The 27932-nt window shown below is 56.4% G+C and overlaps 8 protein-coding genes across 8 annotated transcripts; 4 read left to right on the top strand and 4 right to left on the bottom strand.

Annotated features, from left to right (window-relative positions):
- Positions 1–2527: 2527 nt before the first annotated feature.
- Positions 2528–4039, top strand: JN550_009613 (uncharacterized protein; the record flags this gene model as incomplete). Its single annotated transcript, XM_049321704.1, has 1 exon — positions 2528–4039. The coding sequence occupies one exon, from the start codon at positions 2528–2530 to the stop codon at positions 4037–4039; it is 1512 nt and encodes a 503-aa protein (XP_049168351.1).
- Positions 4040–5288: 1249 nt separating this feature from the next.
- Positions 5289–6893, top strand: JN550_009614 (uncharacterized protein; the record flags this gene model as incomplete). Its single annotated transcript, XM_049321705.1, has 1 exon — positions 5289–6893. One exon carries the CDS (start codon positions 5289–5291, stop codon positions 6891–6893), a length of 1605 nt encoding a protein of 534 aa, XP_049168352.1.
- Positions 6894–7558: 665 nt separating this feature from the next.
- Positions 7559–8494, bottom strand: JN550_009615 (uncharacterized protein; the record flags this gene model as incomplete). The annotated part of the gene is made up of 1 exon (XM_049321706.1): positions 7559–8494. One exon carries the CDS (start codon positions 8492–8494, stop codon positions 7559–7561), a length of 936 nt encoding a protein of 311 aa, XP_049168353.1.
- A 422-nt stretch (positions 8495–8916) lies between these two features.
- On the bottom strand, positions 8917–10035 carry JN550_009616 (uncharacterized protein; the record flags this gene model as incomplete). Its single annotated transcript, XM_049321707.1, has 2 exons — positions 8917–9475; positions 9530–10035. 2 exons carry the CDS (start codon positions 10033–10035, stop codon positions 8917–8919), a joined length of 1065 nt encoding a protein of 354 aa, XP_049168354.1.
- Positions 10036–11248: 1213 nt separating this feature from the next.
- On the top strand, positions 11249–14525 carry JN550_009617 (uncharacterized protein; the record flags this gene model as incomplete). Its single annotated transcript, XM_049321708.1, has 3 exons — positions 11249–11730; positions 11907–13847; positions 13925–14525. The coding sequence occupies 3 exons, from the start codon at positions 11249–11251 to the stop codon at positions 14523–14525; spliced, it is 3024 nt and encodes a 1007-aa protein (XP_049168355.1).
- A 795-nt stretch (positions 14526–15320) lies between these two features.
- Positions 15321–17002, bottom strand: JN550_009618 (uncharacterized protein; the record flags this gene model as incomplete). Its single annotated transcript, XM_049321709.1, has 5 exons — positions 15321–15527; positions 15609–16036; positions 16098–16626; positions 16710–16737; positions 16827–17002. The coding sequence occupies 5 exons, from the start codon at positions 17000–17002 to the stop codon at positions 15321–15323; spliced, it is 1368 nt and encodes a 455-aa protein (XP_049168356.1).
- Positions 17003–18666: 1664 nt separating this feature from the next.
- Positions 18667–19175, bottom strand: JN550_009619 (uncharacterized protein; the record flags this gene model as incomplete). The annotated part of the gene is made up of 4 exons (XM_049321710.1): positions 18667–18693; positions 18759–18840; positions 18910–18941; positions 19002–19175. 4 exons carry the CDS (start codon positions 19173–19175, stop codon positions 18667–18669), a joined length of 315 nt encoding a protein of 104 aa, XP_049168357.1.
- Positions 19176–22076: 2901 nt separating this feature from the next.
- On the top strand, positions 22077–27144 carry JN550_009620 (uncharacterized protein; the record flags this gene model as incomplete). Its single annotated transcript, XM_049321711.1, has 4 exons — positions 22077–22508; positions 22608–25879; positions 25936–26860; positions 26917–27144. 4 exons carry the CDS (start codon positions 22077–22079, stop codon positions 27142–27144), a joined length of 4857 nt encoding a protein of 1618 aa, XP_049168358.1.
- Positions 27145–27932: the final 788 nt, after the last annotated feature.

Genomic DNA, 27932 nt, shown 5'->3' on the forward strand with positions numbered 1-27932 from the left:
ATAAGCTTTCCAGACGGCGCCGCCGTCTTGGAGCCGGCAGCCTACACAGTAGTGCAGCCGAGTATGAGGAGAGTAGCGTCCTGATGAGTTTTGCTGTATTTTGCAGCCGCGTTCCTCGCTTCCCAAGATGGCATGTCGAGAATCGAGATTGCCATTATTGCCAGCGTGTTTGCTACAGTAGAGTGTGCTTCCCCGTTGCCGGTGGGGTTCGTGGTCTTATTGCCTGCCTGTTGCATTGACAAAAGCAAATACTCCAATCCACACTTTGTGCAAGAGAACGCCCCCAGAAGAAGCAACGCGGGCTCGCTTAGTCGGTAGCCGTCTTGATTGGTACCAAGCTATGCGGAAACTCGCTCGCGCTCACGAGTCTTATGCAAGCCATCTCATAACTAACGCAGTTGGGTCCCCAAGGCGTGCGCTGCGCCGTCCGTCTCAACATCCGCGGGCGCCGCCCTTGTGGTTGGAGTTGGAGCGTAACTATTCTGTTGCACTCTACTCTGTCTGGAACGACTTGGAAATGGCACGATTATACAGAGATACCCACAATTAGTTCGGCAGTTGAGCAGCGGCGCATACTACCCAGTTCACTGCGTGCCCAAAATTACCCAGTCCGCAGTCTGGACTCTGTCGGCATCACGCCATTCTCCGTTCATCAGACAGTGCCATTTGAGAAGCAGCCCGACTGGGTGGGTGGTGAGGAGCCAGCCAGGGCCTGCCAGCCTGCCAGCCCAGAGGAGAGATGGCACGAAGACGTGACATGCACAGGCCAGATCCTGGCTCGTTTCGAGGCGGGTGATTGGCGAGATGTGGGTTCATTTCGACCCCACTGCAGCCACCTTGCTGCCGCTAGCCCCACTTGGAACACTGGCACCCAGATCTCGGGGGAGCCAAAATTGGGAGCCGGGTGCAAGGGAGGCCCTTAAGCGAGCAGAAGTACGGTTCCCTGAATCCTGCTGCGACGAGGTACTGTACATGCCTGGATAGGCATATGACATCGTTGGCCACGCCGGAGAAGAGAAGTCGTCCAAGACGAGAATAACGTCGACCGCTGAGCGCCTCGCTCCTCGGCTGCCCAGGGCCAGCGACGCCGTCGCATCGTAGCCTCGCAACCCGCCCCTCTGCTTTCCTTGCGCACAGCGCCTGTGGTAGAGTTTAGGTAGGCCCGCAACTTGTGTTGCAGCGATGGGCAGAGGCCGGAAATAAAGCCAGGACCTGTCCGTCCCAACTTACTGGAAGAGAGCTCGGGGCAGCGTACCGACAACCAGAAATTGGGGGTGAAGGATGGAGTAGCGTTCGGTCGCTTGGCCCAGACACCCCTGCCACCGGCGACTCTGGAGCTAGCCGCGTAGGTACCCTCGACTGCCGCCTGAGGGGGGGAGGGCAGCAGGGGGTGGGTGGGCAAGGTAGGCAGGGTAGGCCTCACAGGGCAGGGAGAGCAGCGCCAGCGGCCAGGGTCGGCGGCCTGGGAGCCCTGGGAGCCCTGGGAGCCCTGGGAGCTGCACTCTGGCACGCCCGCCAGCCAGCCCAGCCATTCACAGGCGCAGTCACGCTCGCCCGTCAATTTGGATTGTGGATCGCGGACTCGGGCAGGCGACCCAGACGGGCGATACCCTCAAGCCCGCGTGCAGGGGAACACGGAGCCCACCCAGCCCAGCCCAGCCCATTCATTCGTCGACACAGCCAACCGCACTTATCCCTTGCCTGGCCCCCCAAACCTTCGCTCTCTTCCCTCTTTTCCCACCGTCTGCCGCTCCGCCCACGAGACACACGTCCCCCGTCGTCCCCTTTTTCCTTCCTATCGTCGTCCTCGCGCCGCTGTGTCCAGAGCAGAGAGATACAGATCAGAGTCGGTTGCTGTCGTGCAAGACCAACGGCTGCGTCTTTGTCAACCACCGCCCCCGTCGACGGCAAGGGCGCTCGCTCGGCGACTTGGCTGTGGTGTCAGATCTGTGTGGCCCCGTTATTACGGCATTAACTTAGCATAAACCGTCCTGGGAAGCCCACCCATCCATTCCCTTTCTGCCGGACCCCAATCAACTCTCGCGAGTCAGCAACACGCGCGGCATCGCACGCCCGGCGCTTTGGATCTCCCTCTCAGTCGTCCTCGGCCCTTTAAGCTTCTCCCGCCCACGACCCAGCCCGACGGGTCCCATTTCTGTTTGATCCTCTCAATCTCCAACTGGCTGTTCTGCGCCCTGTGCGCCTCAATCTCACTGTCCAATTTCATGATCTGATTTGAGCCCCCGGGTCCCGAATCACTTCTTTTCGCTCTTCCTGCGAACCACTCATCCCGCCTCGACGGGATAATTGAGTGCTATAGCATCACGCAGAAGCCGTCCTAAAACCAGCGCCTCGCTGGCTTGATCTGACGTAGGTCTCCGCCCCACGCCATGGCATGGCTTATATTCATGAGTGCACGGCAACAACACCAGCTGCGCCGCACCTCAGTAAATTGCTTGCTGTGGTGACTCCTGCATCTAAAACGCAATAGTTCCCATGACACTGAGCTGACCCACGAATAGGCATTATGGCGACCCATATGAGCTCGCACTCTGGCGAGCCACAGTCGTATATGCGATGGAGTCGCAGAACCAGAGGGGGAAGGACAATCCACTATGATCTGATGGTGCTTCAGCAGCCCGAACGCGCCAGGGCATGTGGTTCTGGTCCCAAATCATCCGCAGACCGCCGGCCTGTTGACCCGCCACCGATTGTACGTTTACTAGTTTCTGAGGGCGAGACCTGGAGCGACGCCAAGGATGTGACGATGGACTACAACTCGGACTTCTTCCTCTTCGTCTCCTTGGAAAATGCCCGACCCATGGCACATGGCCGCGTTCAGACCCCGGCGGCAACCTCCCCACCAGTTCTGACGGGCGTTCCTGTGTCAGCCTGCTGCTACCTGGACCGGCCCTCACCAGCAGGTTACTTCCTGTTCCCCGACCCATCTGTGCGCCACGAAGGACGTTACCGCCTGGTCTTCAGATTATACGAGCGCAACAAGGACGTACAAGATCTGAGCTTGGGCGACCCGGCTGACCAGCCAGAGAGCTTGCAAGACGAAGACGGCCTCTTCTTCACATTCCTCAACGATGTCAGGTCGCAACCATTTACTGTTTACAGCGCCAAGAAGTTTCCTGGCCTGGCCGAAAGTACACCCCTCAGCAGGACCGTCGCAGAGCAGGGTTGCCGCGTGCGTATACGTCGGGATGTACGTATGCGCCGTCGTGACACCAAGGGCAGTGTGCAGAACGAGTATGAGCAGCGGGAGGAAGAGTATCCCAGAGATCGTAGGACTCAGTCGCCCGCGGACGCCTACCGGAATCGCTCAGCCAGCAACTCGAGCATCGATCGGCGGCCATCTGGGTATGACCATCAGCCGCCTCTTGCACCAAACCAACGGATTCTAAACTTTGCACCACCGGGCTATAACAAACCGTACCAACCCCCAGCAGCGCCACCTTCAGAGCCGGTATCGCCTGCTACTCGCCCACCTGCCTATCGCCATGGCTCCTTTGCAGCCCCAGCGTATCCGGCAACCCCCACATATTCGCACCCTTATTCGGACAGGCCGACGTCGTCTGCTCGCGATGACCGTCGCCCTTCGTTGCCATACCCTCCCTTGCCGTCGTCACAAACATACGGCACACCGATCCAGCCCAGGCCGCCGCTGCCTGCGCCGATCGACACCAGTTTCCGGGAACCTCGTCAGACCCCATCTCTCCCATCGCTCGCAGATCTCAAGATGGAGGTAGACCAGTCACCTACGACAACCGCACCGCCGAGCGCGCATTCGCAACAGTCCACCCTAGGCTCTACTCTGAAACGCTCAGCAGATGACATGGATCATGAGGATGAGGATTTCGAAATCACTCTCGCGTACAAGCGTGCAGGTGGCAATGGAGCGGAGAAGAACGCCCCGGGCTATATGAAGGAAGAGCCGCAATCACCTGAAGCAGCGGAGATCGACCCACGGTTAAGGGCAGAGGATGAACGTGATGCAGAGCAGTACTCACGCAAACGGCCGTACCGGGGATGAGATGACAAGTCTGACGACTGAATCACCTTGAAAGTACCTCGACTTTGTGGTACTTGGCGCTTTGCTTGTATATATGTGCTCACGACAGCATTCATTCCATTGGGTTCTGCAAAGGATTACAGCGTAGGATGTCGACTACCCTACCGCAGGCATGTTTTTCATTCGCGTCGCAAACATTTTTTGGGGGGAGGTGGCAGCCTCGTGTTGGGGGCCATTTTGGTGTTGGGACGGGGATCATGGCATCATACCCATTGGAGGCTGCATTTGTCTCTTGGCCTTGATTAGATTTCCGGAGACGGTGTCGGCACAAGGATTACGCCACCTGATCCGTAAGCTACGGCTTGCTGGGTGTTTTTTTATATTTAATGTTCAATATTGGTCTGTTTAAGGCATTGATATCTGGACTCTGGAGTTTAGGTCCAAGAGCGTTCTACCAGAAAGAATAGGTACCTACATTTTAGTAACAAGAAATGTAAGACAAGACGGTCGGAACAATACAAGCCCTCAATTGATGTGAGCAGAAAAGCCCTCCCTGTGGCAGGCGCCTTTGATGAACGGAACGGGCTTCCCTTGGTATCCCCCAGAAAGCATCTGCAGAAGCTGGTGGTGTGCGAGTCGGCCACTGGAATCAGCAGATATAGTTCCCGAGGATTTTCTTTCAACATAGCCTGTTGTGAGCTCGGGAGTAATGAGCAATGCCAGCAGGCTATGTCGTCGCTCTGGCCTGGCGTGGGCATCGCTGATGTCGCGTGAGAGCGAGAGCGCTTGGGGTGACTGGCTTAAGTGGCGGCACGGTCACGCTTTTGAGAGCACTTTTGAACCTATTTGATATTTGAACGATGAGAAGCGACCGCGCCAAACTTTAATGGGCGCGCCTTGGATCAGTTTAATGGTCCGTATGCACTTTGCATCCTTTCCACAAAGAATTTGCAGCTCAAACTGAACCACGATCTCAGGGCCAGGCGTTGTGGTAAGACCTCCATTCCTGTCTACACAGCAATACATAGTCAGCCGAGGTCAGGCAACCCCCCTTGTCTCAGTCTGCCAGTAGACCTGCCAACCAGCACTGGGCACCCCACCAACCGCAGTAAACAAACCGGGGACCCACTCAGCGCCGCCCTCTGAGATACACTTACACGCCCTGCCGCCAACCCGCGATCTCATCCAACAACACCAACACAGAATCAACAGAGAACAGCGTGCGCATCAAAGAAAGGAGCAGCGACGCGAAGCTGGCCACCCTCCCAAGATGGCTTCGGTCGACGCAGCCCGGCCGTCTTCAGAAGGGCCTCGCCCGTTTTCACGCTTCCAGGAAGGCTCCATGAACGATCGAACTAGCGCTGCACCCCCAGTACAGTTTCTGGGCCCCGAAGCCGTGGCCGACTTCGAGAAGCACTTCTATCCCGAGGCCAGCAAGAATGGGACGCTCAAGATGAAGCGGGTTCGCAGCATCAGCCGGCGCCGCGAGCGGCCACTGTCGGCCCAGGCCCAGCTTCAGACCCTGCCCTACGACACGCTCGAGGTCCGGGACGAGCAGGCCAGACAAGACCGAGAAGATATGCCGCCACCGCCCCAGAGGAAATCTGGATTTTTCGAACGCGTGCGCGACGTCTTCGGCTTCGGCTCCGGGAAAGCCGGTGGCAACACGACCAACAAGCCGGCCGGCCGAGTGCAGCAGGAGATGGGGAAGCGCGCTAGTCTACAGCAGCCTCCTACCCATACACGCCCAATGCCCATGCCAATACCCAGCCCGAACGGCGTCATGAAGTCGTACAGCCAGTCTCAAGTCCCTCAGCTGCCTGGCAGTTTCCACGGCCACGGCGCTGGCGCTGATGACCGGCCTTCGCGCGAGGAGATCCTCCAATCTTACAACCAGCTCATGGCAACCGGCTTCTTCAAGGCACATGCCATTCAGTCAACTCGCCAGCCTGGTCCAGGTCCCCAAAATGCACGGAAGCCCGCCCCCTTGTCTCCCATCCCATCTCCAGAGCGGTCTTCGGTAGACCAACCAGCATCTGGCCGTCCATCCTTCTCCATAACACCATCGTCACCTATACCTCCTATGCCTACCAGTCTCCCGCCGCCACCACCTCTTTTCCCCAGCGCGAAGGAAGTCCAGCCTCGGCCGTCTTGGGAGAGCTTCCGATATCCGTTGCGAGGCAGGAAGCGTGGGCGGACCGATTCGGACGATAACGTCTCCGAGTCGGCATCCTTCACCCAACAGGCGTCCACGGCGCAGATTGGCCTTGGGAAGCGTGTTTCCAAGAAGCTACGCAAGATGCCCAGCGCACTTATTCCGGGTCAATACAAGAGCGACGGTGTAGTGCGCCTTGTGCCGTCCGTCTCCAACACTCCCTCGATGCAGGAGGAGCGAGCTGTGCGTATGCGCAGCCCCAGCCCGGCAGCACCTGGAATGGCGACGGGCCACCGCGGTCGCAGGCCTGGTTCGAGCAGCAGCGCTGTATCTAGAAGCAATAGCGGTAACCGACTACGCAAGCGAATGGACAAGAGTCCTGCACGCGGCGCGCCACCTGTTTCGCTACGTAACCATGACCGCAGCCAGACGTTGGGTCAGTTCCAGACAACAGATTGGGAACCCATGGAGATCGACAGCGGTGTTGGTGCCAGTCGCCGGTCGTTGGACCATCAACGAGAACGAGACATCGAGAGGGTCGGCAGCCTGCTTCGGGACGGCCAGCTTGGTCTTGCGGCGGAGCCCCTGTGTGTTGTGCCAGACATGAACCGTGGCATACCATCTGTCCCTCGCATACCCGACCACTTTAAGCGTGGTGGTATGGTATGGGATGAGAATGCCGGGATGGAGCTGGACATTCGCTTCGGGGAGGCTCTTTGAGTACCCCAACATGCCTTGCGTTAGGCGATAGCGAAGTCTGTCTAGGAGGTATGGCAGTGATGAAACAGGACTTATAGCTTGAAACGAGTTTATAAGGGGACTGTCTGACGCAGCTTCAAAACTAAAAGCTTGAGAGCCAAGTACTAGGACGGTACCTCTGGCCAGGGGGCTCAGGGACGAGGCAGAGGAAGAGCGATCTGGGTTGGAAACAGGGATCTTGAATTCGTTTCATGAGTCGGTCAGTAACGACGGTCCACGAGCCTATGACTTGCATGCCCTTGCGTTGGGCTGACGCGTGAGTTTCTTCTGACGCTTTCACGTCATGTACGAGATATCAGGGAATGAGGCACGGTGGCGTTTCAATTGGTTGTTCTTTTTGTTTCCCCAATTTCATTTTTACGACGTCACGACTTGCTGTAACCAGGTTGTTCAACGTCTCGTCTATACTATAGGTTTAAGACCAGAGTCGTGTATATAGAAAATCTGGTATCAAACTGTTTGGATGCCCTGATGCTATAAACCATATGAAGGTCCAGCTGCGCATAACGTGATCCGGGGTATCATTTTCGGTACCTACGAAGACACTTCGAAGACAAGTAGACTCTTCTCTGCCGGTTTCCTTGGCTGGTATGCATGTGATCGCCGTAGAAGGCCTTGTTCCTCGTTCAGGGCTTCGACAAAAGTTCGCTCATCGATCGACCAGGGTCTTCGTTGTACAGACCCTCCGTCTCGATCCATTCCGCCACCCCATCGCTGACCAGCTCCCTCAGTCCCGCCCAGTCCCGGCCCCGGACGGCCTGCCGGACCTTGGTGCTGCTGATGACGGCCTCCGCCTCGCCCTCCCGCCGGCCCTCCACCATGTCCACCCGGTCAGCCCACTCGGCCCGCCCGCCGACCTCGTCCAGCCGGCCGCCGCGCAGCGACTCGAGATACGCCCGCTGCGCCGCCGCGTCCCCCCAGTCTGCGTCCGTCCGCATGGTGACGCGCAGCCGCGACCGCGTCAAAAACGGGTCCAGCGCCCGCCGCATCGAGTTGTCCGGGTAGTACTTGGGATCGAAGACGCGGATCAAGGTGTCGAAGCCCGTCAGGTAGACCTGCTCCGGCGCGGCCTCGCCACCACCGTCGCCGCTGCCGCGGTAAAAGTCGCTAGCGGCCACGGCGCCGCTCTTGGAGTGGAAGTACGGCTCCGTGGTGACGGCGATGTCGACGGCCTCGGCCTCCTTGTCGCCGAGCTCGGCCCCGGGGCCCCTGCGGATCCGCAGCAGCTCGAGCGCGAAGAGGTACATCATGGCCAGGCGCTCCGGGAACGCCGCCGGCTGCGGCGCCTTGTCGGCGTTGTTGATGGCCAGCAGCAGGAGCAGGCGGTGGCTGCCGGGCCCCGGCTCTGTCGGCATGGCTGACAGCGCCATGCGCTGGTGCGCCAGCGTCGGCGGGTTGAACGACGAGTCCAGCACCAGCAGCGTCCGCAGCGGGTCGCCGCCCGGCGGCCGGGGCGCCAGCGCTCCGGGCTTGCTAAGCGGCAGCGTGCAGAGCACGCGGAAGCTCGTCTTGGACTGCTGGAAGGCGCCCAGCGCGTGCGCGAAGAAGGAGACCAGGCTCATGTTGGCACTTCCAGTCCAAGGGGGGAGAACCGGATCAAAGCAGATGGTCGGAGGTTGGTGCCGGAGTGATGTCAGACGGAGGCGAGGTCCATGGCCGGGAACGGGAGTGGAAGCTCACAATCTCGGGGCGGGACCTCGGCCCCACTTGCGCGACGGCCGTTGCATCCTGTCAACCTGACTGTGTCATTGGGGGGAGACTGAGGAGATTTGCTCACTATCACAATAGACGCATGAGGAAAATGTGCTGGGCAATCATTTAGAGGTGTTTATTCTAAACGGTAAGCTTGCAGACTACGGGATTTCAGTCCTCTTTAGGGGGGTATCAATGTCTTCTTCATACGTCATGACCATCCAAGGCCCATACTGCCAAAACGCCTCACATAAGACGCTTCCTCCAAGCGTGCCAAGCCCAAATTCATGCATCAACGAATCTCCGGTTCTCTCATGAAATCCGGTATGCTCAAGCCACCATCGCCTGGGGCGAATTTCTTGGCGTTGGCCTTCTGGCGTTGCATCGCCGCCTCGTGCCGAAGCAGGCCGTCCTCATCGTGATCGTGAATATTCATCCGACCCATGCGGTCTTCGTAGTCGTCGAAGGCTTCCACCATGTCCTCCAGTGGATTGTTCTCTGCAGTATCGGCGTTGTCATCTAGGGCGTAGACCTTGACACCGCGAAGGTGGGTGTCTTTGCCGTTCTGATGGTTCTCCAGTATGAGAACACGCACGAACCAGCAGCCGAGGGAGTTGCCGTCCGGACCGCCTCCTGCGCCGGCGATGGGAACGTCTATCCAGCCCTTTGGCGTGTTGAGTTCCATGGTTGTAAAAGGGATGGTGAGGTTGGGTCCAAAACCAGCACTGATCTGGATTTTGGTTGGAGTGTAACTCTCGTCGAGTTCATAGTCTAGATAAAGCCGTAGAGCCCGGATCTCTACACGCTTGATAAAGTGTATATTGAGGCGGTGAGGTTGAGGTCCATCAGATCTGGAGCAATGTGTCAGTGCAGGTGGTGCTCGGGCGGAGCTTGAAGTGTCTTACTGCCAAAACTGGTTGACATCATCGTCACGAAGCTCCTTTACTCCGCAACCCGGCTTGTAGCTGCTGACCGTGAAGCTGGCGAGGTTGCTGATCTCCTTCAAGCCTACAGAGGCGGGATCAAACATGGGTTCCTCCTCGTGCTCCTCTCCCTCGTCCGCCTCGTCGACGTCCTCCTCGCCGGTAGCATCGGCATCGTCACCATTACCATTCTCATCTCCACCCTCGTTGATATCGTCTCCATCTTCATCATCATCGTCGTCGTTCGTTACTTCAGGCGAGTCAGCTACATCCTCTTCGTCACTGTCGACTAAGGAGAATTCGTCATCTTCCGCATTTTCCACGTTGTTATGCGGGAATGAACGGACGAAATGCTGTCGCATTGCCTGGGTATTGACCCCACCCTCCTCCTCAAAGACCTCGACACTGTCATGGTCCTGAGAATCTGAACGAGTAGGTGGAGGTGTTGTGACCCTTTGTTGGGGAAGCCATGACCAGTTATAGTCCATGGCGACGGCTGGGGAACGAGGGCATGGCCTGCAGAATTGGTGCTCTCAAGTTTGTTGCGCCCTAACAAGTGAATTTGGGGCAAGGCACCAACTGAGAGCTCCGCCATCTTGAGCTACAGAAAAGCTGATCCGTTTGGAATATTTGACGAACCTACTGACCTTGGTTTGGTTGAGCCCATTGAGCAAGACGGGCCCGCCCATCCAGTTCGCCTTGAACCGCCCAAGGATTGCCGGACGCCTGGCCTGGATGTCCTCTCAATAACTGCCGCACCTGGTCTAGGCTGCCGTGTTGGTCATCCATATTGAGGTCCTGTATTCGGTGCCAGTGCTATCGAGAACCCAGACTCAACAAATCTGAATGGGCTCTCATCCGATCCGAGTCAGCATCAAAACACCCTATGCAATGCAGTGGCGTCCGTACAATATCGAGGCAACGGGGCACAGGAAAACATATTTCCGCGTTCGTCCCTAGCGTGAACCGTCAACACTGTAAGCATACACTCCGCATCGTTGTATTGCATTAGACAGGCTGGTCTATGCACAAAACGCGTGAGCCGTCCGCCCCATCCCGATGGCCTTGCCAGACACAATCAACGAAAGGATCACTTGAGATTTGCTACCCTATAGAAGCTCGAAAGTCTACAACGGATTGCACAGGCTGTATTTCCGGGCGTTCTCTCATACCCACGCCCAGCCTCCAAAGGTGCACCGGACCTGACCCTTGACTAGGTCACGCTCATTGTATTTTTATCCTCTTTTCCTCCGAATCCCCCCTGAACACTTCCACGAAGCATCGTCCCAACACACGTGCGACGTTGCAGGAACCATTGGGGACTTGGTACATCGGAACTTCCTCTTCCGTTGCGTAGTTGACTCGCAAGTTGGCTCGCAGCTTACACACATCATCCAGAGCAATCTTGCTGAACTTGATCAACAGAGTTGTCTCGTTCAATCCTCACGTGTGGGCAGACGATAGCGCCAACCACCGACGTTGAGCCAAAGTTATCGTGAGGTAAGGTTGTTTATTTTTACTTTGGCGCCGATAGAGCACTCAAGTCATTGGGCGTGACTCCGCATGGCAAGATCCGAATCTATTACCTATTCTCAAAAGCCAAGGAGAGACATGTGGACGTTCCCCCCGTACACCCGTTTCACCTGCCCGTAGTCTAGATTTTTGGAGCAGGACGGGGGATAGCGGGCCCTAACGACCAGTATGGACGCCATTGGTCGACTGGTGCATTTTGGGGCGCTCTTGAAGCAGCCCATCTGCGCACCCGCCGCACGAGATGCTCTCAAATATCTGAGGGCAACGGGTCGTCCGGTGCTTTCTGCGAATGCTGCACAAGCCAATCTCAAAATATCTGGTCGCAGCATCGCGTCGGTGAGCACGTACGGTTGCCAGGCCGAGCACTGCGGCAGGGCAACGAAACTCGGCCGCCCGCGGTTCACGGCGTCACCTGCCAGTTTAATCTTCGTACAACGCGAGACACCCTTCGAACCCCACCCGAGAAGTACACCCAGCTGTATCCCGAGAAGAACCTTCGCCTCCACCTCTTCCTCTCGGTGCTCAACCATCATACCCTCCTCCATCATGGCTGACAGAGACATTCTGCCGGCTACGGTCAAGCCGTCGCACTATGCACTCTCCATCTCCGCACTGGACTTCAACAGCTGGACCTACCACGGAAAAGTGACGTAAGTAGTGCCTGTCCCTCGCATAGCGGCTCCAGAGGACCCCTTCACCCGCGAGTCGCCATTGGAGCACGGGTGTATTAGAGCGTGGCTATAAGGCCTATTCGAGATGGTGTATACCTTGTTGGCAATTGTTTATGGGACTGTTCACACCGTGTCTCGTTTCTGACGTTCTGTAGCATTGATGCCGAGGTCACTGAGCCCACCAAGGAGATCATAATCAACACTCTCGAGCTCAAATTGGCCGCAGCCAAAATCACTGTCACTCAGAACAAGTCGTCACAGACCTATGAGACCACAAGTTTCAGCTACAATGAGAGAAAGCAGCGCGCTACGCTTGTCTTTGCGGACGAGATCCCTGCTTCTCAGCAGACGTCCCTTGAGATCACGTTCGAGGGCATTCTGAACAATGACATGGCTGGCTTCTACCGCAGCAAGTATAAGCCCGTCGTTCCGGCTGCCAAATCGGTGCCCCGGGATGAGGACTTCCACTACATGTTCAGCACCCAATTTGAGTCATGCGATGCTCGACGAGCTTTCCCATGCTTCGACGAACCTCGCCTCAAGGCGACTTTCGACTTCGAAATTGAGATCCCTGATGACCAGGTAGTGCTGTCTAACATGCCCGTCAAGAGCACCACGCCAACCGTCCAAGGCCGCCACATGGTAGCCTTCGAACGTACGCCCGTCATGAGCACATATCTCCTAGCTTGGGCCGTTGGTGACTTTGAGTACGTCGAGGCTTTCACTGAGCGTCGTTACAATGGCAAGCAGATTCCTGTCAGGGTCTACACAACTCGTGGCCTCAAAGAACAGGGCCGCTGGGCCCTGGAGCATGCACCTAAGACGATTGACCTCTTCTCTGAGAGTTTCGGCATCGACTACCCTCTTCCAAAATCTGATCTCCTAGCTGTCCATGAGTTCACCCACGGTGCAATGGAAAACTGGGGTTTGGTCACCTATCGAACGACGGCCGTCCTGTTCGACCCGAAAACTTCTGACGCTCAATTCAAGAGACGTATTGCCTACGTCGTTGCCCACGAACTTGCTCATCAGTGGTTCGGCAACCTGGTCACCATGGATTGGTGGGATGAGCTGTGGCTCAATGAATCCTTCGCCACATGGGCCGGCTGGTATGCGGTTGACCAATTCCATCCTGACTGGCAGGTCTGGGCAACTTTCCTGACTGATGGCATGGAATCAGCCTTTGCTCTTGATTCTATCCGTGCGTCCCACCCCATCCACGTGCCAGTCAAGGATGCTCTGGACGTCAACCAAATATTCGATGCCATCAGCTACCTGAAGGGTTGTTCCACACTACGCATGTTGGTCAACCATCTTGGCACTAAGGATTTCCTGAAGGGCGTGGCTATCTATCTAAACAAGCATGCTTACGGCAACGCCAAGACTGAAGCTCTTTGGGCTGGTCTAGCTGAGTCATCGGGGGTTGACGTTGACGCACTCATGGGCAACTGGATCAAGAAGATAGGATTTCCCATGTTGACCGTCGCTGAAGAGCCTGGCCAAATCACCGTCAAGCAATCCCGCTTCTTGTCAACTGGTGATGTCAAGCCAGAAGAGGACGAAACGGTCTGGTGGGTTCCCCTGGGCTTGCAGGGCAAGGCGGGCACCCAAGACGTTCAGACTATTGCACTGACAGCCAAGGAGGACACCATCCGCGATGTTGATGATGACTTCTACAAGCTGAACCACAATGGTACCGGTTTCTATCGCACCAACTACCCCCCTGCCAGGCTAGCCAAACTTGGATCCCAGCTTGACAAGCTCACTGTTGATGACAAGACCTCCATCATCGGCTCAGCCGCTGCTTTGGCGAGATCAGGTTACGGTACAACTCCTGCCTTGCTATCTTTCCTTGAAAGTTTCAGCGGTGAGACTAGCCAGGTTGTCTGGGCCCAAGCCTTAGATTCTTTGAACGCTGTCAAGTCCATCTTCAACGACGATGATGCTATCAAGGCTGGTTTGGAGAAGTTTACGTTGAAGCTGATCAACGATGCTGTTGAGACCGTGGGTTGGGAGCCCAAGGGTGACGAGGGGTTCCTTGTTGGACTCCTGCGAAAGCGACTTCTCCTGAGTGCTGTAGCTAACAACCATCCCAAGTAAGTCTTACCTGTGATTGTAGTAACGTTACTGCCCGGCACGAGTCCTGGACCACTTAGCTGACCCGACCCTGCAGTTCGCTCGAGAAGGGTGCCCAATTGTTCGACACTTGGAGCAAGGATGGCACCGGGCTGAACCCCAGCTTGCGATCGGTAGTGTACAGAGCTGGTGTCAAGACCGATCCTGCCAAGGCATTCGACGTTCTGAAGAGGGAATGGGGAACGTCCACGTCACCTGATGGCAAGGACTTCGCGCTCGCCGCTGTAGGCCATATCCGTGATGAAAACCTTATCAACAACAAGGTCATCCCGTTCCTGTTCAACATGAGCTCCGACTCGGTCGCCTCTGCGGATATGCACTCGCTCGGTGCCGTCCTGTCAGGCAACTCGGCCGCGCGACCGCTCCTCTGGAAGTTCTTCCAGGACAACTATGACCTGGCGACCAAGAAGATGGCAAACCCCATCGTCCTCGACCGCTTCATCCGCGTCACGCTCAACAAGTTCACCGACGCGAAGTACCTCGACGAGATCGACGCCTTCTTCCGCGGCAAGGACACGTCGGCCTTTGACCGCACCCTGGAGCAGGTCAAGGACGTCGTGCGCGGACGCGCCGCCTACCGCCAGCGCGATGCCGCCGCCATCAAGGAGTGGCTGGCCGCCAACCAGTATATCTCCTAAGGACCTAGGAGGACTGTGATTGCCCAAGCCGGGGCGGCGCTCAACGAGCAACTATTAACAAAGTCAAGTGAGTCTTAGCGAACTTGTACATTAAGCAGCAGGGGAGAAAGAAGCGGAAAATAGGGAAAAGAAAAAGATGGGGAGAGGTGGGCAGATTGGTGCCCGGAATGAAGGGAGGTCATGGATATACTTGCCGCAGAGTCGTTCCCCATGACCAGGGAATGAAATACGTAAAATCACTTGTGCTCGCACCGAAATACAGCGAATACATGGAAACAAACAGGACCCCTTTTGGTCTCGTCTAGCAAATGTTCACGGCGATTCGGCTTGATTTGGGTTGATCGTAATCATGCTCATTTTTAATTTTCTACTCGGGGTCTCGTCTCGTAAATGCAGTTTTGACTTTTTCTTTTAGTTGTACAGAAACCCATCCTGGGCCGGAACGCCCTCCATAGCGCTGTGCTGTGCCTGTGCCGTGGCGTGCTGCTAGGGAGAGCCAAACGCCGTTATGCGAATGTCCATTTCTAGTGCTTCCCCAAAAAAATGAATCAAAGGCTGGTCCAAAATGCAATTACCGCCTCGTACGTCCTCGTCAGCCTCAAAAAGTGTTCATGATTGAGGTGTTCGTGGGGATGCCGGTGTCAGCCAGACAGGCCGCCTCCAACTTTCGCGACAAAAGTCTCGCGGCGGAGTCTGGCTGGCCGTTCATCCCGTTGCTATCCGCTCTTCGCTGTGGATAGGGCCGCCGCCCCGGGGGGTTCCTATGCGCCTGGAAGAGTGAAGACGACGAGTTCTCTACGAATCACCGTTGCGGGGTCTTCCACCGCGCGAGCCGAAGTTGCCACGGCCCTGTCCTCCGCGGCCACGTCCCCGGCCCTCACCACGTCCGCGGCCTCGGTAATCGCCGCGTCCACGACCACGGTGGCCGCTGCCCTCACCGTGACCGCGGGGTCGGTTGCGCTGCACCGACTGGAAACCATCGTCGGCCTGTGCTGCGGGAGTCTGTGTAAAATGAATGAGTGAAACTGTCCCACTGGTTTCAAGAGCATTCTTTGTGCAGTGAAGAAATTGATCCAAACTTACCTCGATGGGGTTCTCCGGCTGGTCGTCGGCCCAGGACTGTACGGGGCCGGTAGCAGCCGGGGTGGCGTCCAAGCCGGTGTCGGTCTCAGCAGGATCACGAGGGACCTTAACCCAGTCTTCCTGGGTGATGGAAGCGCTCAAATCATTGCTGGGCTGGTCCCACTGCGACTCGGCGGCAGCGTTGGCGGCGCTGTCGCCAACATCGGCACTGGCGGGGATGCCCGAGGCTGGTGTGGACTCGGGGTGGCCATTGGTCATGGATGTTGCACCAGTGTCGATCTCGGTCAGACCAGCGTTGGCCACGGTCGGATCGGTAGCGGCAGCTGCGGTGTATTCAGGCGCGGCGTCGGTCGACTCGGGCACGGCCTCGGCTTCAACAGCAGCAAAGGTGGCCGCATGAGCCACGCTGGCGGCCTTGACTTGCGCAACTGCGGGCAAAGCTGTCAGTCATGTGTGGGTCTACAGAGTAGATGGGCATGCACAACTCACAAGTCGTCTCAAGCTCGTCCCCACTGACGCTTCGGGTCTTCTCGTCGGCGCCGTCCACGAGCTTGATCATGGTGGCCACCGCGTTCTCATCGCCCGAGTAGACGTTCAGCAGGACGCCCTCCAAGGCCATGTTCTCATCCAAGCCGGCGTCAGCATCCTCGGACCTGCGGGCGGCTGCCAGTCGCAGGAACTGGGAGAGAACCAGGAAGTTGTCATGGCGGGACTGCTTGATGTCGGCAGCAGACTTCTCGGTGGCGGCGACCAGAGCGTCAGCCTTCTCCCTCTCCAGCTTCTCGGTGAGGTCCTTCTCGAACTTGGCCTTGTCGGTGGCACCACGACTGCGGTACTCCTCCTCGATCTTCTTGTACTGGGCGACCTGCTCCTCGAGCTGGGCCAGCTGTGACTCGAGTTGGGGCTTCTTGAGGGCTTGGTTCTTCTGGTCGGCGTTGATGATCTTGGCGGCAACAAGGTCGTCGGGAGTCTTGGGCTTGTGCTGCTCGATCAGGGTGGCCGTCTTGGCGGCATTGCTCTGTAGGGCATTGGTCAGCTATCTGCACATAGAAAGGCCCCACGAGCAATGGATAGCTCCGGTAGGAGGGTGTGCCAACTTACGATCTTCTTGGCTAGGTTACGGATGTTCCTGCGTAAGGGGAGGACAAACAGGTCAGCTTTCAGGCCACATAAGATGAGTTAGACGAGGCCAGGGAGGACAGAAAGGAAGATGCTCACTTCTGGAGCTCTCTGACGTAGGGGCTCTCGCTGGAATCCTCGCCCGAGACTGAGACGGGGGCGGGGGAAGCCGAGGGGGCAGGAGACTCGGTGCGCAGCTCGGCCTTGGCCTTCTTCTTCTTGGCCGACTTGGACTCGGCCTGGGGTGGGGGGTTCTGGACGGCGGAAGAAGGCATTGTGAGCTTCGCGGCGCGCGTGGGCTGTGTTTGGTTGAGGTGTGTTGGTCTGTTTGTTTGCACGAGGCTCGAGGGGTGAGATGGGGACGGAGGCGGGGATGGATGGATGGATACTGGACGTGTTTGTTCTGGCGAATGCAGAGCAGGGCAAAGGTGAGAATTGGTTCTACAGGACAGAGCAGAGGAGAGACTATGTATGTAGGTAGGTAGGCAAGGTGTTCAGCGTCGGCGTATTGCGTTGCGTTGGGAGACGAGGCAGAGAGTCAAGGCCCCAAATTCGACTTGGTCTCGGATTTTCAGAAAACCCCTGCCTGCAACACAAGATACAGTGTACCAGCAGTCGCCCAGGCTGCCTGGCCCCCTGCCAGGGTAGGGGTAGGGTAGCGCCAGGGTGCCTAGGTAGGTCGCCCTACTGCTTAGCTGTCTGGAAGCTCCAGCCCGCGAACCCTGAGGAATCCTGGGGAAGCTTTCCCAAACTGGCCTACGGGTCGCCGTGGGACCGCCCTGCCATTGGATAGTATCTAGTTACCTACACCCCCGAGGCGAGGGACCCGGCCCAGCCCAGCCCAGCCCGGCCCTCTCGAATCGGATCAATCGAATCGGATCATGTTGCTCTTGGTCATTTTGTTATCAGATCAATGGCATTTCCATCATGCTTGCTTGTGTGCTATTTTCTTGTTCGTCCCTCTTCTCTGCTAGAAAGCCGAACCTACATCCGCCGGGCGAAGCAACCTGGAAGCCGTGGCGGATGCAGATGACGATGCGAGGACCAAGTCGAACAAGCACATGGATCCTACAGATATCCGGAAAACCTCGAGTAGAATGCAGCGAGTCCTACCGCTTATGCAAATGTATTCTACTGCTGAATACATTGATTACGAAATGGGAGCTCGCATAAAGGACGAGTTGGCCAGTTGTCGTTCCGTGAACCATTGTGCCTAGCAGCTGCGAAGATAACCAAGTGCCATCCCAGGCAAGCCCATGCATGAGCATCGAAGCAGTGTTATGCTTCCTGCCCGCTGGTGCTTCCCGTCGTCTGCAGCTCATGTCCCAGCTCGGATGGGTCTCGGCCTGCAAGTCATGGTTTCGCTCCCGCGGTGCCGAGTTAGCGCTTGCAAGCATGCACTACCGTAGTACACCTGTCGGTACTCTTATGACTGCCCATTGGAAGCGCTTCTTGACAGCAAGTCCTTCCAGTTCTCCTCGCCTAAGGAAGGAATATCGACTCGACTACCTTGAAGACAAAAACATCATCCAGTGGCCCAAAAGCTTGGCGCTCTCTTGAAGCCGACCGTTAAGATGGGGCTTGTTTTCCGCCTTCCATGGTCTCGTGTCCAACTGCCCCTCCTAGCCAAACTAAACGGCCCTGCACTAGTAACGCACCCACCTCACGCGACAAGTGCATCGTGCTGAGAGATCCTCTGCCTTAAGCCCGTATCATGCCATTGCCCGCCATGCTGTGCTCTTCTGCCCAGAGAATGTGAAGACAGGGTATCTTCCGCCTGTGCTGCATCATGGGTTGCTTGTAGACGATTCTTGAATCCTCCGTGGAGCCAGTTTTGCGCCTTTGCTTGCGACACGTTCTTCTCCGAGGCGATCGTTGACGAGGCGTAGTTTTTCGCGATCGTGGCCATGGTTGTCATTGCATATTGAGCTTGACCTGTTCATCCCTTGAATTTGGCGAGGGCGTCCTGGTGTCATATTCGCGTCAGTCCTGCAGAGCAGACCGGGGGGGATGCTTCGGTCAAAACCATACCGCTGTCACTTTCTTGATGCTCTTCGCACTGATCCCCCTCTCACCGGCCTGTTTGGAATCGATTGCGGCCTCTTTCACGAGCCTATCAACACTGCGTTAGATGCCGTGTTCGCCAGTAGGCACGTGGGAGTTGGCATGGCGCAAGACGTACGTTTGCATAAACAGAGCGTAGTCGAGGAAAATCTGCCGTCGCAAGTCAGCACGCGTCTGGGACGCGCCGAGAGGCGCCCGAGTTCGGCTCACCAGGACGTCGGCATTCTTGCTGACGTTGCACTTTGAATGCGCCTTGACGATCTTCTTGACCGTCGCCCTCGGATACAGCTTCTGACCTGGCGCCATGGTGGTGGGTTTCGGTGGTCGGTGGTCGGTGGGAATGACTTCGATGTTGCAGAGCAAGTGCAATAACCGTTGGCCCATGTTTCTTGTTGACTTTGGAGCGCATCGCAAGGGCGGCCGCCCCGCAAGGGACCCTCAATCCCAGCACCGGGCCAGGAGCTTGGGCCATCCGAAGCCCTGCCACCTGGAGGTTAGCAAGTACCTAGGTACCTTATGTAAGGTGTATAAAGTTACCGCAAAAAGATACAGTCACTTGGGTAGAGTTGGGACACTACCGCTTCCCTGTGGCCCGTAGGTTGGTACTCAAAGATTCTCAAGGCCGCTTTCGCGCGCTTCGCATGTAGACTAATAGACAGCATTGCATCTTGTATCTTGTCACTTCCACACCTTGGAGTTGTCGCTAGATTGACGAACAGTCGAGAAGCACTTACTATAACTCGCATATTCTGGGCGCCCACATCTCTGTCCCTCGTGCCGTCTGCGCCTAGAACCCCTATCTCCTCGTTCGTCAAAGGCTTCCATCCATTCCACCGCCACACCATACTCGCTGCGGACACCTCTCACCATATCATATTTGGTTCACAAGACCCGCGGGCGACAAGCCAGAGCACCAGCCACCTTTTCGCAGTGGCTCTTGTTCCCTCTGGTTGTCCAGATTGCATGGATTTCGAAAAATACCCATGGAGCAGACGAGACCATGAGACCGTGAAAGAAGCTACCGCGAGGTTATTTGACACCCTCACTACGTGGTCGGAACCTCATGCGGCGGTGCACGAAGGATTGACGTTGGAAATCAGCTTCTACTCGCCGATTGACCCGCAGCATACCTTCAGTGGAAATTTACGATTTGGTCCGAACCCTTTAGAGACACAAGACGACGAGAGCCAGAGGCTCAGTAGTGCCAATAACCTATACAATGGTTGGTACCGAGGTCAGCGATTGGATCGTCCGTCCATGGAAGGTATACCTAGAGTCTTGTCAATTATGAGGCCGCATTTCAGCGAAGGACTGCCGTTGGTCAAGGCTGTAACGAGCTTTATTTTGCGTCGACAAACTCGACGCAGTCTTCGTGCTGTGTCCTTGCAGAAGATCCTGAAAAGCCTTCCCAATCTCCAATCTATGAAGTACGAACCATGGAGAGACTTCTTCCGACTTCCACGGTATATTCAAGACCCTCGTAAGTGTAGCATCCATCTAGACATTTCTCTACCTTGCGACACCAAGACTGATTATTGTAGATTATCAAAAGACGATATTCATGTCATTACCAGAAGCACTCAGGACTCTGACGATTTTTGAGGACTTCAATGAGGGCTACAACATTGTCCGTTGTTTCCACGACATGGCGAGGGAATGGCCATATCCTCCAGAACTTGTCAGGACCCCAAGCCCGTGACAGTTGGCGCCGCTCTAGCCTGTAGGAGCATTGGCCTCGATAGGCTGTTTGCTTCCTGTATAGTCGACGCAAAGGGCTTTTTGGAAGCATGCCAGACCGGGTGGATGTGGGCCAACCTCAAAACACTTACTCTAACGTCAAAGCCGCTGCCACTTTGCAAACCTCGACCGGTGGCTATCAATAAGATGCTAGTAAAGGCAGGCACAGCAGCTATTGGGATGCCTCGATTCCAAAACATGGTTATCTGGAACGGGTTGAAGCGACATGCTTGCGCTTTCCATTACCAGGTGACAGCCAATTCTACGACGCTCGGTTGGTGCGGTACTTGGGAGCTGGAGCTGGACACAGACGTCCTGGACGTATGGGGGGAGGTCGCGCTGCGCCATACGAGGAACGAGCTGTCTGTACTGGCGAGTCGGAGCATTGGCAAGCAGGATATTCAGTCACATGCGGCTGCTATCCGGGAGCTGAACCTCAGTGAGGTGATAAGCCCCATTTCCTTAGAATGAATTCGGAGGGAGTCAGCACGGTACTTCTACAAATAATGTAGATGAGCCGCGATAAATAGAGCTCGCCAAGCTACCATGAGCCCAAGGAGTGGTCGTGCCGTTGACGTTTTTCGGTTGTGCTGGATAGTATATAATCCGGGGGTGGAAAGGGGCCTTTCCCTTGACGTTAACAAAAACTGGGACCGCTACCTGTTAACTAGCCCGACTTCTAAACTAGGTAAACCAAAAGGCTGCCGCGCACGGTCCAGATGGAATTGGAATTGGAAAGTGCATGCAGGGGGCGGAGGTTAACGCCGGAATGCCGTCCAACTGTGCTAGCAACCTAGGAAAATCGTTCGATGACGGCCGCTGGATCATGCTATTCCAGCAATACGTAACCCCCTTGCAAGCAATAGCAGCAAGTGTTGCCGAAATCCACACTGGGCTATTTACGCTCTCACGCGTCTTTCCACTTTCTGATCGATGTAATAATCATAAAGAACACACCGTATGAGCGAGAGCATTTTCCAGCATCCCACCAGGCTTCTTCCTGGACACAAGCTGCATATTGGTGGTAATTCGAACTCTTCCGAGCACTTTTCCAAAGTTGGAGGTTCGAGTTCGCCCCCCGCTTGCCCGCCAAGCTTGCAGCAGCCCAACCTATCAGGGCCCGCAGTTCAGCCGAGATACAGATCGCAGACCGTCGACCGCAGACCGCAGACCACAGGCCCTTGGCTGCTTGGCCCTTGGTCCTTCCCGCTTTTGCAGCCAGAGCAGGCCCGCCCAGCCAGCAGGAGCCGCCAGCAGCCCCCGTCACCCATCCATCAGCCCATTCGACTTGTGACTGCTACAGGACGACCACCTAATCTGAGAGTCAGCCACCCCCATTCACCCGCACCACTGGCCCCATCGCACCGCACCGTATCGTATCGTATCGCATCGCATCGCATCGCCGAGTCCACCTACCTACCTGCCTTTCTCCGCGAGGACTCACTCGGCCTGCCGCTGGACCCAATGGTGCAAACACAACCGGGGACCGCGCCTTCTCTCACCTGATCGGATCGGATCGGATCGCATGTAGGCGCCTCTCACCTCACCATGTCGGCCGAAGCGACCGCCGAAATGGCGCCTGAGCTCCCTCAGATTGAGGTCGCCTCTGCTCAGATCGACGTCGCAACCGAACCAGTCCGCCAGTCACCCAAGCCTACGACTGGCCTGCATTCACCTCCCGACAGCAACAACGCCATGAAGCTCGACGGCAGCGATGACTCCGAGCTTAGTGATCTGGAAGACCCCGAGCCGCTGTTGAGCGATCCCCCGTGCGCTCGCCCTGCCGACGACGGATCTGCTCCTGCTCCCGACGCCGAAGCGCAATCCGTGCCCGGGGCCGCTGCCGGTGCCGAGGACGGCGTGAAGCAGGAGCCACAGGAGGAAGATGAGGACATTGGTGAAGTTCTGCCGGACCATTGGTCTGGCACTGTCCCTGTCTTCAAGCCCGACATGCACCAGTTCAAGGACTTCAAGAAATTCGTGAGTCGCAGCCGCCCGGAAAGAAACCCGCCTATCCATTCGCCATGCGATCATTGATTCCCCTTGGGTCGCGTTACTCTCACTGACGAAACTGCGCAGATGAACAAGGTAGACTCGTATGGGATGAAGTCGGGAATTATCAAAATTATCCCCCCGACAGAGTGGAGGGAGAACCTGCCCGCCTACGACGACATGATCAAACAGATCAGAGTCCGGGAGCCCATTAAGCAGGACATCATGGGCTCGAACGGCACCTATCGGCAGGTCAATATTTTACATCAGCGCGCCTACAACCTCCCCCAATGGCGCCAGCTCTGCGACCAGAGCGAGCACCAGCCTCCCGCTCGAAGAGGCGAACGACGAGCCAACGCTGATAAGCCAAGGCCTCCACCCAGACCCAGACCCGCAGCATCTTCCGATGGCGCATCATCCAAGGGACGCGGAGGTCGTGCCACAAGAAGCCGCGCAAAGAAGGCCAAGGATAGCTCTGCCCAGGAGGACCGCCCCATGACCCCGGTATCACCAAAGCCCACGGAGGATGTGATGGAGTCCGTCGAGAATGACCCTGGTGCAGACGTTGACGAGGAAGACGATGATGTTCCGCCCATCGGACGGATGGGTAGGATGGGTGGATCGCGACAGCCAAAGGCAAAGACTCAGTCTGTCTCTGCACGCAGGAAATATTCCCGACGAGAGGCGTCGGCCAGAATCGACGAAGAAGCCTTCAAGGACTGGGACTACAACATGGATATCTCCGACTACACTCCGGAGAGATGCGAGGAGCTTGAGCGTATATACTGGAAGACGCTGACTTATGCGCCCCCACTGTACGGCGCCGATCTGCTGGGCACCCTCTTCTCGGAGGAAACCGAGAACTGGAACCTGAACAAACTACCTAACCTTCTAGATGTCTTGGGTAGCAAGATTCCTGGCGTCAACACTGCATACCTGTACCTTGGAATGTGGAAAGCGACTTTCGCCTGGCACCTTGAGGACGTCGATCTCTACAGCATCAACTATCTTCATTTCGGCGCCCCCAAGCAATGGTATAGCATCTCCCAGGGCGATGCTCGTCGGTTTGAGGCCGCCATGAAGAGCATATGGCCGACGGACGCCAAAGCTTGTGACCAGTTCCTGCGCCACAAGGCTTTTCTCATCTCGCCAAACCATCTCTTGTCGCATTTCAACATCAGGGTGAACAAATGTATCTCCTATCCCGGAGAATTTGTCGTCACCTACCCATATGGCTACCACTCAGGATACAACCTGGGATATAACTGCGCGGAAGCGGTCAACTTTGCCCTCGATTCGTGGCTGCCCATGGGCAAGATTGCCAAGAAATGCGAGTGTGCCCAGGCTCAGGACAGTGTTTGGATCGACGTTCACGAGATTGAGCGAAAACTACGGGGAGAATCGACAGACTACGAGGAGACCGAGGACGAAGAAGAAGACGAGGAAGATGAAGAGGATGATCTCGATGTGTCTGCCCCTTCGCATATCATCAGGATCAAGCAGCCCAGCCGGAAGCGGAAGCGCGCCGCGAATGATAAGGGCGACAAGAAGTCCAAGAAAATTCGACTACGTGTTCGTGTCAAGACGCAGGTTGAGCCGCCGTGTTGCCTCTGCCCCAACAACATTCTCCACGCAGACCTGCTACCCACGGACGACGGCCGAAAGGCGCATCGTTTGTGCGCCCTGTACGGTCCAGAGACTTGGATCGAGTCAGTCGATGGCCAGGAGACCGTGGCGAATGCCGCAAACATCAGCAAGGCTCGTCTCGACCTCAAGTGTCTGTACTGCCGTTCCAAGCGAGGCGCCTGCTTTCAGTGCTCGCACAAAAAGTGTGCGAGATCATACCACGCCACTTGCGCAGCAGCAGCAGGCGTCTTTGTCGAGGACGGCGAGGTGCCCATATTTGGTGAGGATGGTACAGAGTACAAGGAGCAAGCCTTTGAGTTCAGCTGTCGGTTCCACCGAAGCAAGCGTGATAAAAAGCTCGACGGTGATGCTCTGGAAGGATGCAAGAAGACCCGCGAAGCAGCTGCGGCTCTCAAGGAAGGCGAGATTGCTCAGCTGCAGTACTACCGAGGCGACATTTTCGCCGGTGTCGTCGTTGAAAACAGACATGACGAAGAGACGTTCCTCGTCGACATTATACCCAATGGGTGCGAAGCCTACAAAACATACTCCACCACAGAACAAACAATGCTAACTCTGATCAGTGACCGTGTTGAGGTCGAATGGAAGTGGCTGCTCCTTCCGAACCCAGCTGATTTGCGACTACAAAAGGCATCGCCAAATGCCATCCCAATGCCGACTTCACGGAAGGCCAAGGACAAGATCAACGCGACCAAGCGCACAGTTGAGGAGCTCCCGAGGGCTCAGGATGACTTCGTCGAAGGATTCACTTGGGCAGAGTTCCATACCGCCGAGAACCCCACTAACAAAACACAGGTCAAGATTGATTTCTCCAAAGAAAACCAGATTTGGCACTACCTGGGCAAGACGTCAACAGAGGCTCGGGCACAATATACAGAGGACCCCAAGAAACCCGCTCACAACTCAAAGAGTAACTTTTTGGATACGATCCCCCGACCGCCTCCGTCAGTGGTGGCTCGGCCCATTCCAACGACGACGTACGGCACACCGTATGCCACGCCTGCCAAGTTCGACAGGCCTTATCAGTACAAGCCAAAGAACCCAATGCCGCCTGCTTTCCACCATTACCCGTACACTCAGCGGTACACGGCCCAGCAGTTCGCTCCCAACAACTTGGCAGCGAAGCCGTTCCCTACATCGACCTCCACCTTCGTGCCCCAACCTAGCACGCAACCTACATATGCATCTCAAGCGACTGCGAAAGCGGCATGGCAGCCGCCTCCGCAAACGCCGGGGACCTCTCAGCCACTGTCAACGCCAGCCTCGAGAGCCGCTCCTCACACCGCGCCGAGACTTGCTCAAGCATCCCAAAATGTGGCACCTCACTCTGCCCCAGTCCATTCGCGTACCAAGTCTCTACCTTTTAGTACAGACCCGCGCTACAGAACCTCATCTACGTATGGCTCCGCTCGATTTAAGTCGAACTCAAGCTCACCATTCAGCTATGGTATCATGCAACCCCCCGGCCTTGGCACTACTCCGTCGCCACAGAACGGGCAGGTGTTCAAGGCACAGGCGCGGGAAAGGTCAAGCTCGGCTGCGTCTGCCAAGTCAGTCACCATGCCCATGACATCGTCTGCGGTAAGGCCGTCGTCTTCCGCATCGAGTCAAGGCGTTGGCGGGCAGACACAAGTCGTCAAGCTCCCTATACCCAAGCCGCCGCCGCCTAGCGTACTACAGAAATATTCGTTCTTCCAAGTTCATCACAATAGGTAAGGTTGTCTCCTTTTTCAATTCTCGGACATTTCTTCACACTGATTGCAACCAGGGACTCAACCAAGTACAGGACCCCTTATGCTCCTTGGGGTGGCTTCACCAATGGCTATGAAGGTAATTTGCGGGCACATCTGATCAAGACGCCGGATGTCCTGTTTGGCAACAAGCAGCCATTCGACAACGCGGGCGATCCTGCTCTGCCAGCCGCTCCGCGGTACTCACCAGGCACACCTCAGGATTCCATGGTCTCTCCGAGCAATGCTCCGTACCATAGTCCGTATAAAACCCCGGGCATGTCCGCACCGTCACCATCCCCATATGCAGCAGGATTCGCCACGTCCGTTTCTGGAGGACAAATTTCTACTTCGACTCCTGCCGGGTCTCAGATCTTGCAGACGGCGAATGGACCGTATGACCCCAGTTCCGTCCTAACCAAGTTGCATCCTGCCATTCGGGCCCAGTATGCCGCCATGTTACAGAGGAAGCAATCCCTTGACCATGGTCAGACCGCCGGACCTGCACAATCTCAGGGACCACCCCAGCAGGGATCGCCGGCACCACCGGCTGTTGTCCACAGTCCGCATGCCTACCAGGCTTCCCCAGATGGAGCACCAGGACGTGACCACCAATCATCGAGGTCTACTGCCGGAAGCCAAAGTCCTTATCGTGCCACCCCAACGCAGCCGCAAGGTTCACATTCGTTTAGTGCCCACCAGACACCCGTGGGGACGCCGGCGGCGCAAAACAGTCCCGGTACAGTCCAGGGGCGGGCAAGCGCGCCAGGTCCATCGCCCAAAGCGCCTCAGGTACCGACCAAGCAGACCTTTGTGCCACCACCTAGGCCGTGGGAGCAATTGCAGAGGACTAGAAACCCGGGCGGAATATCGCCGTCGACACCGCAGCCACTGGGAACGCCAACGAATCAAGTGCGCAGTTCTCCACCAGCCACGCCAAGTCAAGGGGCCCAGCCCAACAATGTAAGCGGACCTTTCTGGCAGACGCTCCCGCAAAAGACGATGCCTAACAGCAATAGTCTCAGCCCGCAGCCTCAGCCCCAACCCCAACCCCAGAACCCGCCCCAGCCCAGTTTCGACCCGTTTCAGTACATCAACTTCCAGCAGTAAAGACTATGACGCCCGAGCCAGTGTCTTCGGCGCCGGGGCAGTCGTTTCCGGAAGTGCCTGCAGGATCGTTAGACTTGGTCGAGGAGATCATCAGGAACGCACGAAGGGCAAGCGAGTCCAATATTCTTCACGACTGATAATGCCTAAATTCTTCTGGTCACTATCAGGCGGCGGCTATATAAACATGAATTTCGAACGGAATGAGGCGTTAGGTGCTGTGGATGGAATGAAAGATGGATGATCGGATGGATGATACACTAAGCAAGTGGATCCGGATTTTGCAGTTTTAGGCGTTCTCGGTCTTGCGGTATTGCATCCGGCACTACATTTATGCCTACCCGTTGAAGGGTTGCTATTTTTGATCCCGAGAGCATCAGTGGCTAGGAAGATTTCCGAAGCTTGACCTCGGTAGTTGTTTTTTGGGGTGAGAAGGGTTCTAGACTCGTAGGGTTGCTTTTGTGCTCTCGCGTCTGCCAGAGTCGATAGGTGATAGCCATCGTGATGGGGACGAGATGATGCTTGTGGGTGCATTCCCGTGTACATTAACGGTCGCTAGCCACCGTGCTGGGCCTTTATTAGGAACCCAGGGAAGGTTGCTGCTCTCAGCAAGGGTAGAAAACAGCGCGATCAGCCCAACCATGAATAATAATGTGTCATGAAAGTTGACAAGACGTTTCAGTGAACAACAACAGCTGGGCTACGAATGGAAACATGCGCCGCGTCCTCTCCGTCTTTCTCATATCACCGGACGGCCACCTACGGTGGATGATGGTGTTGGAGGGGCAATCTTGTGGGCCACTGCCCAAGGCTCGTTGCCAGGGCGTGACTTGATTGGCCAGATGCCTTGGCCACCCTGCGTGTGGTGGGGTCCCAGAATTATTTTCTATTCAGCCTCGCCTTGCCTCGTCGCAACTGAACTTTTTGG

The sequence above is a fragment of the Neoarthrinium moseri genome, assembly GCF_022829205.1.
Source record: "Neoarthrinium moseri strain CBS 164.80 chromosome Unknown scaffold45_Wmoseri_CBS_16480, whole genome shotgun sequence".
In the NCBI taxonomy this organism is placed as follows: Eukaryota; Fungi; Ascomycota; class Sordariomycetes; order Amphisphaeriales; family Apiosporaceae; genus Neoarthrinium; species Neoarthrinium moseri.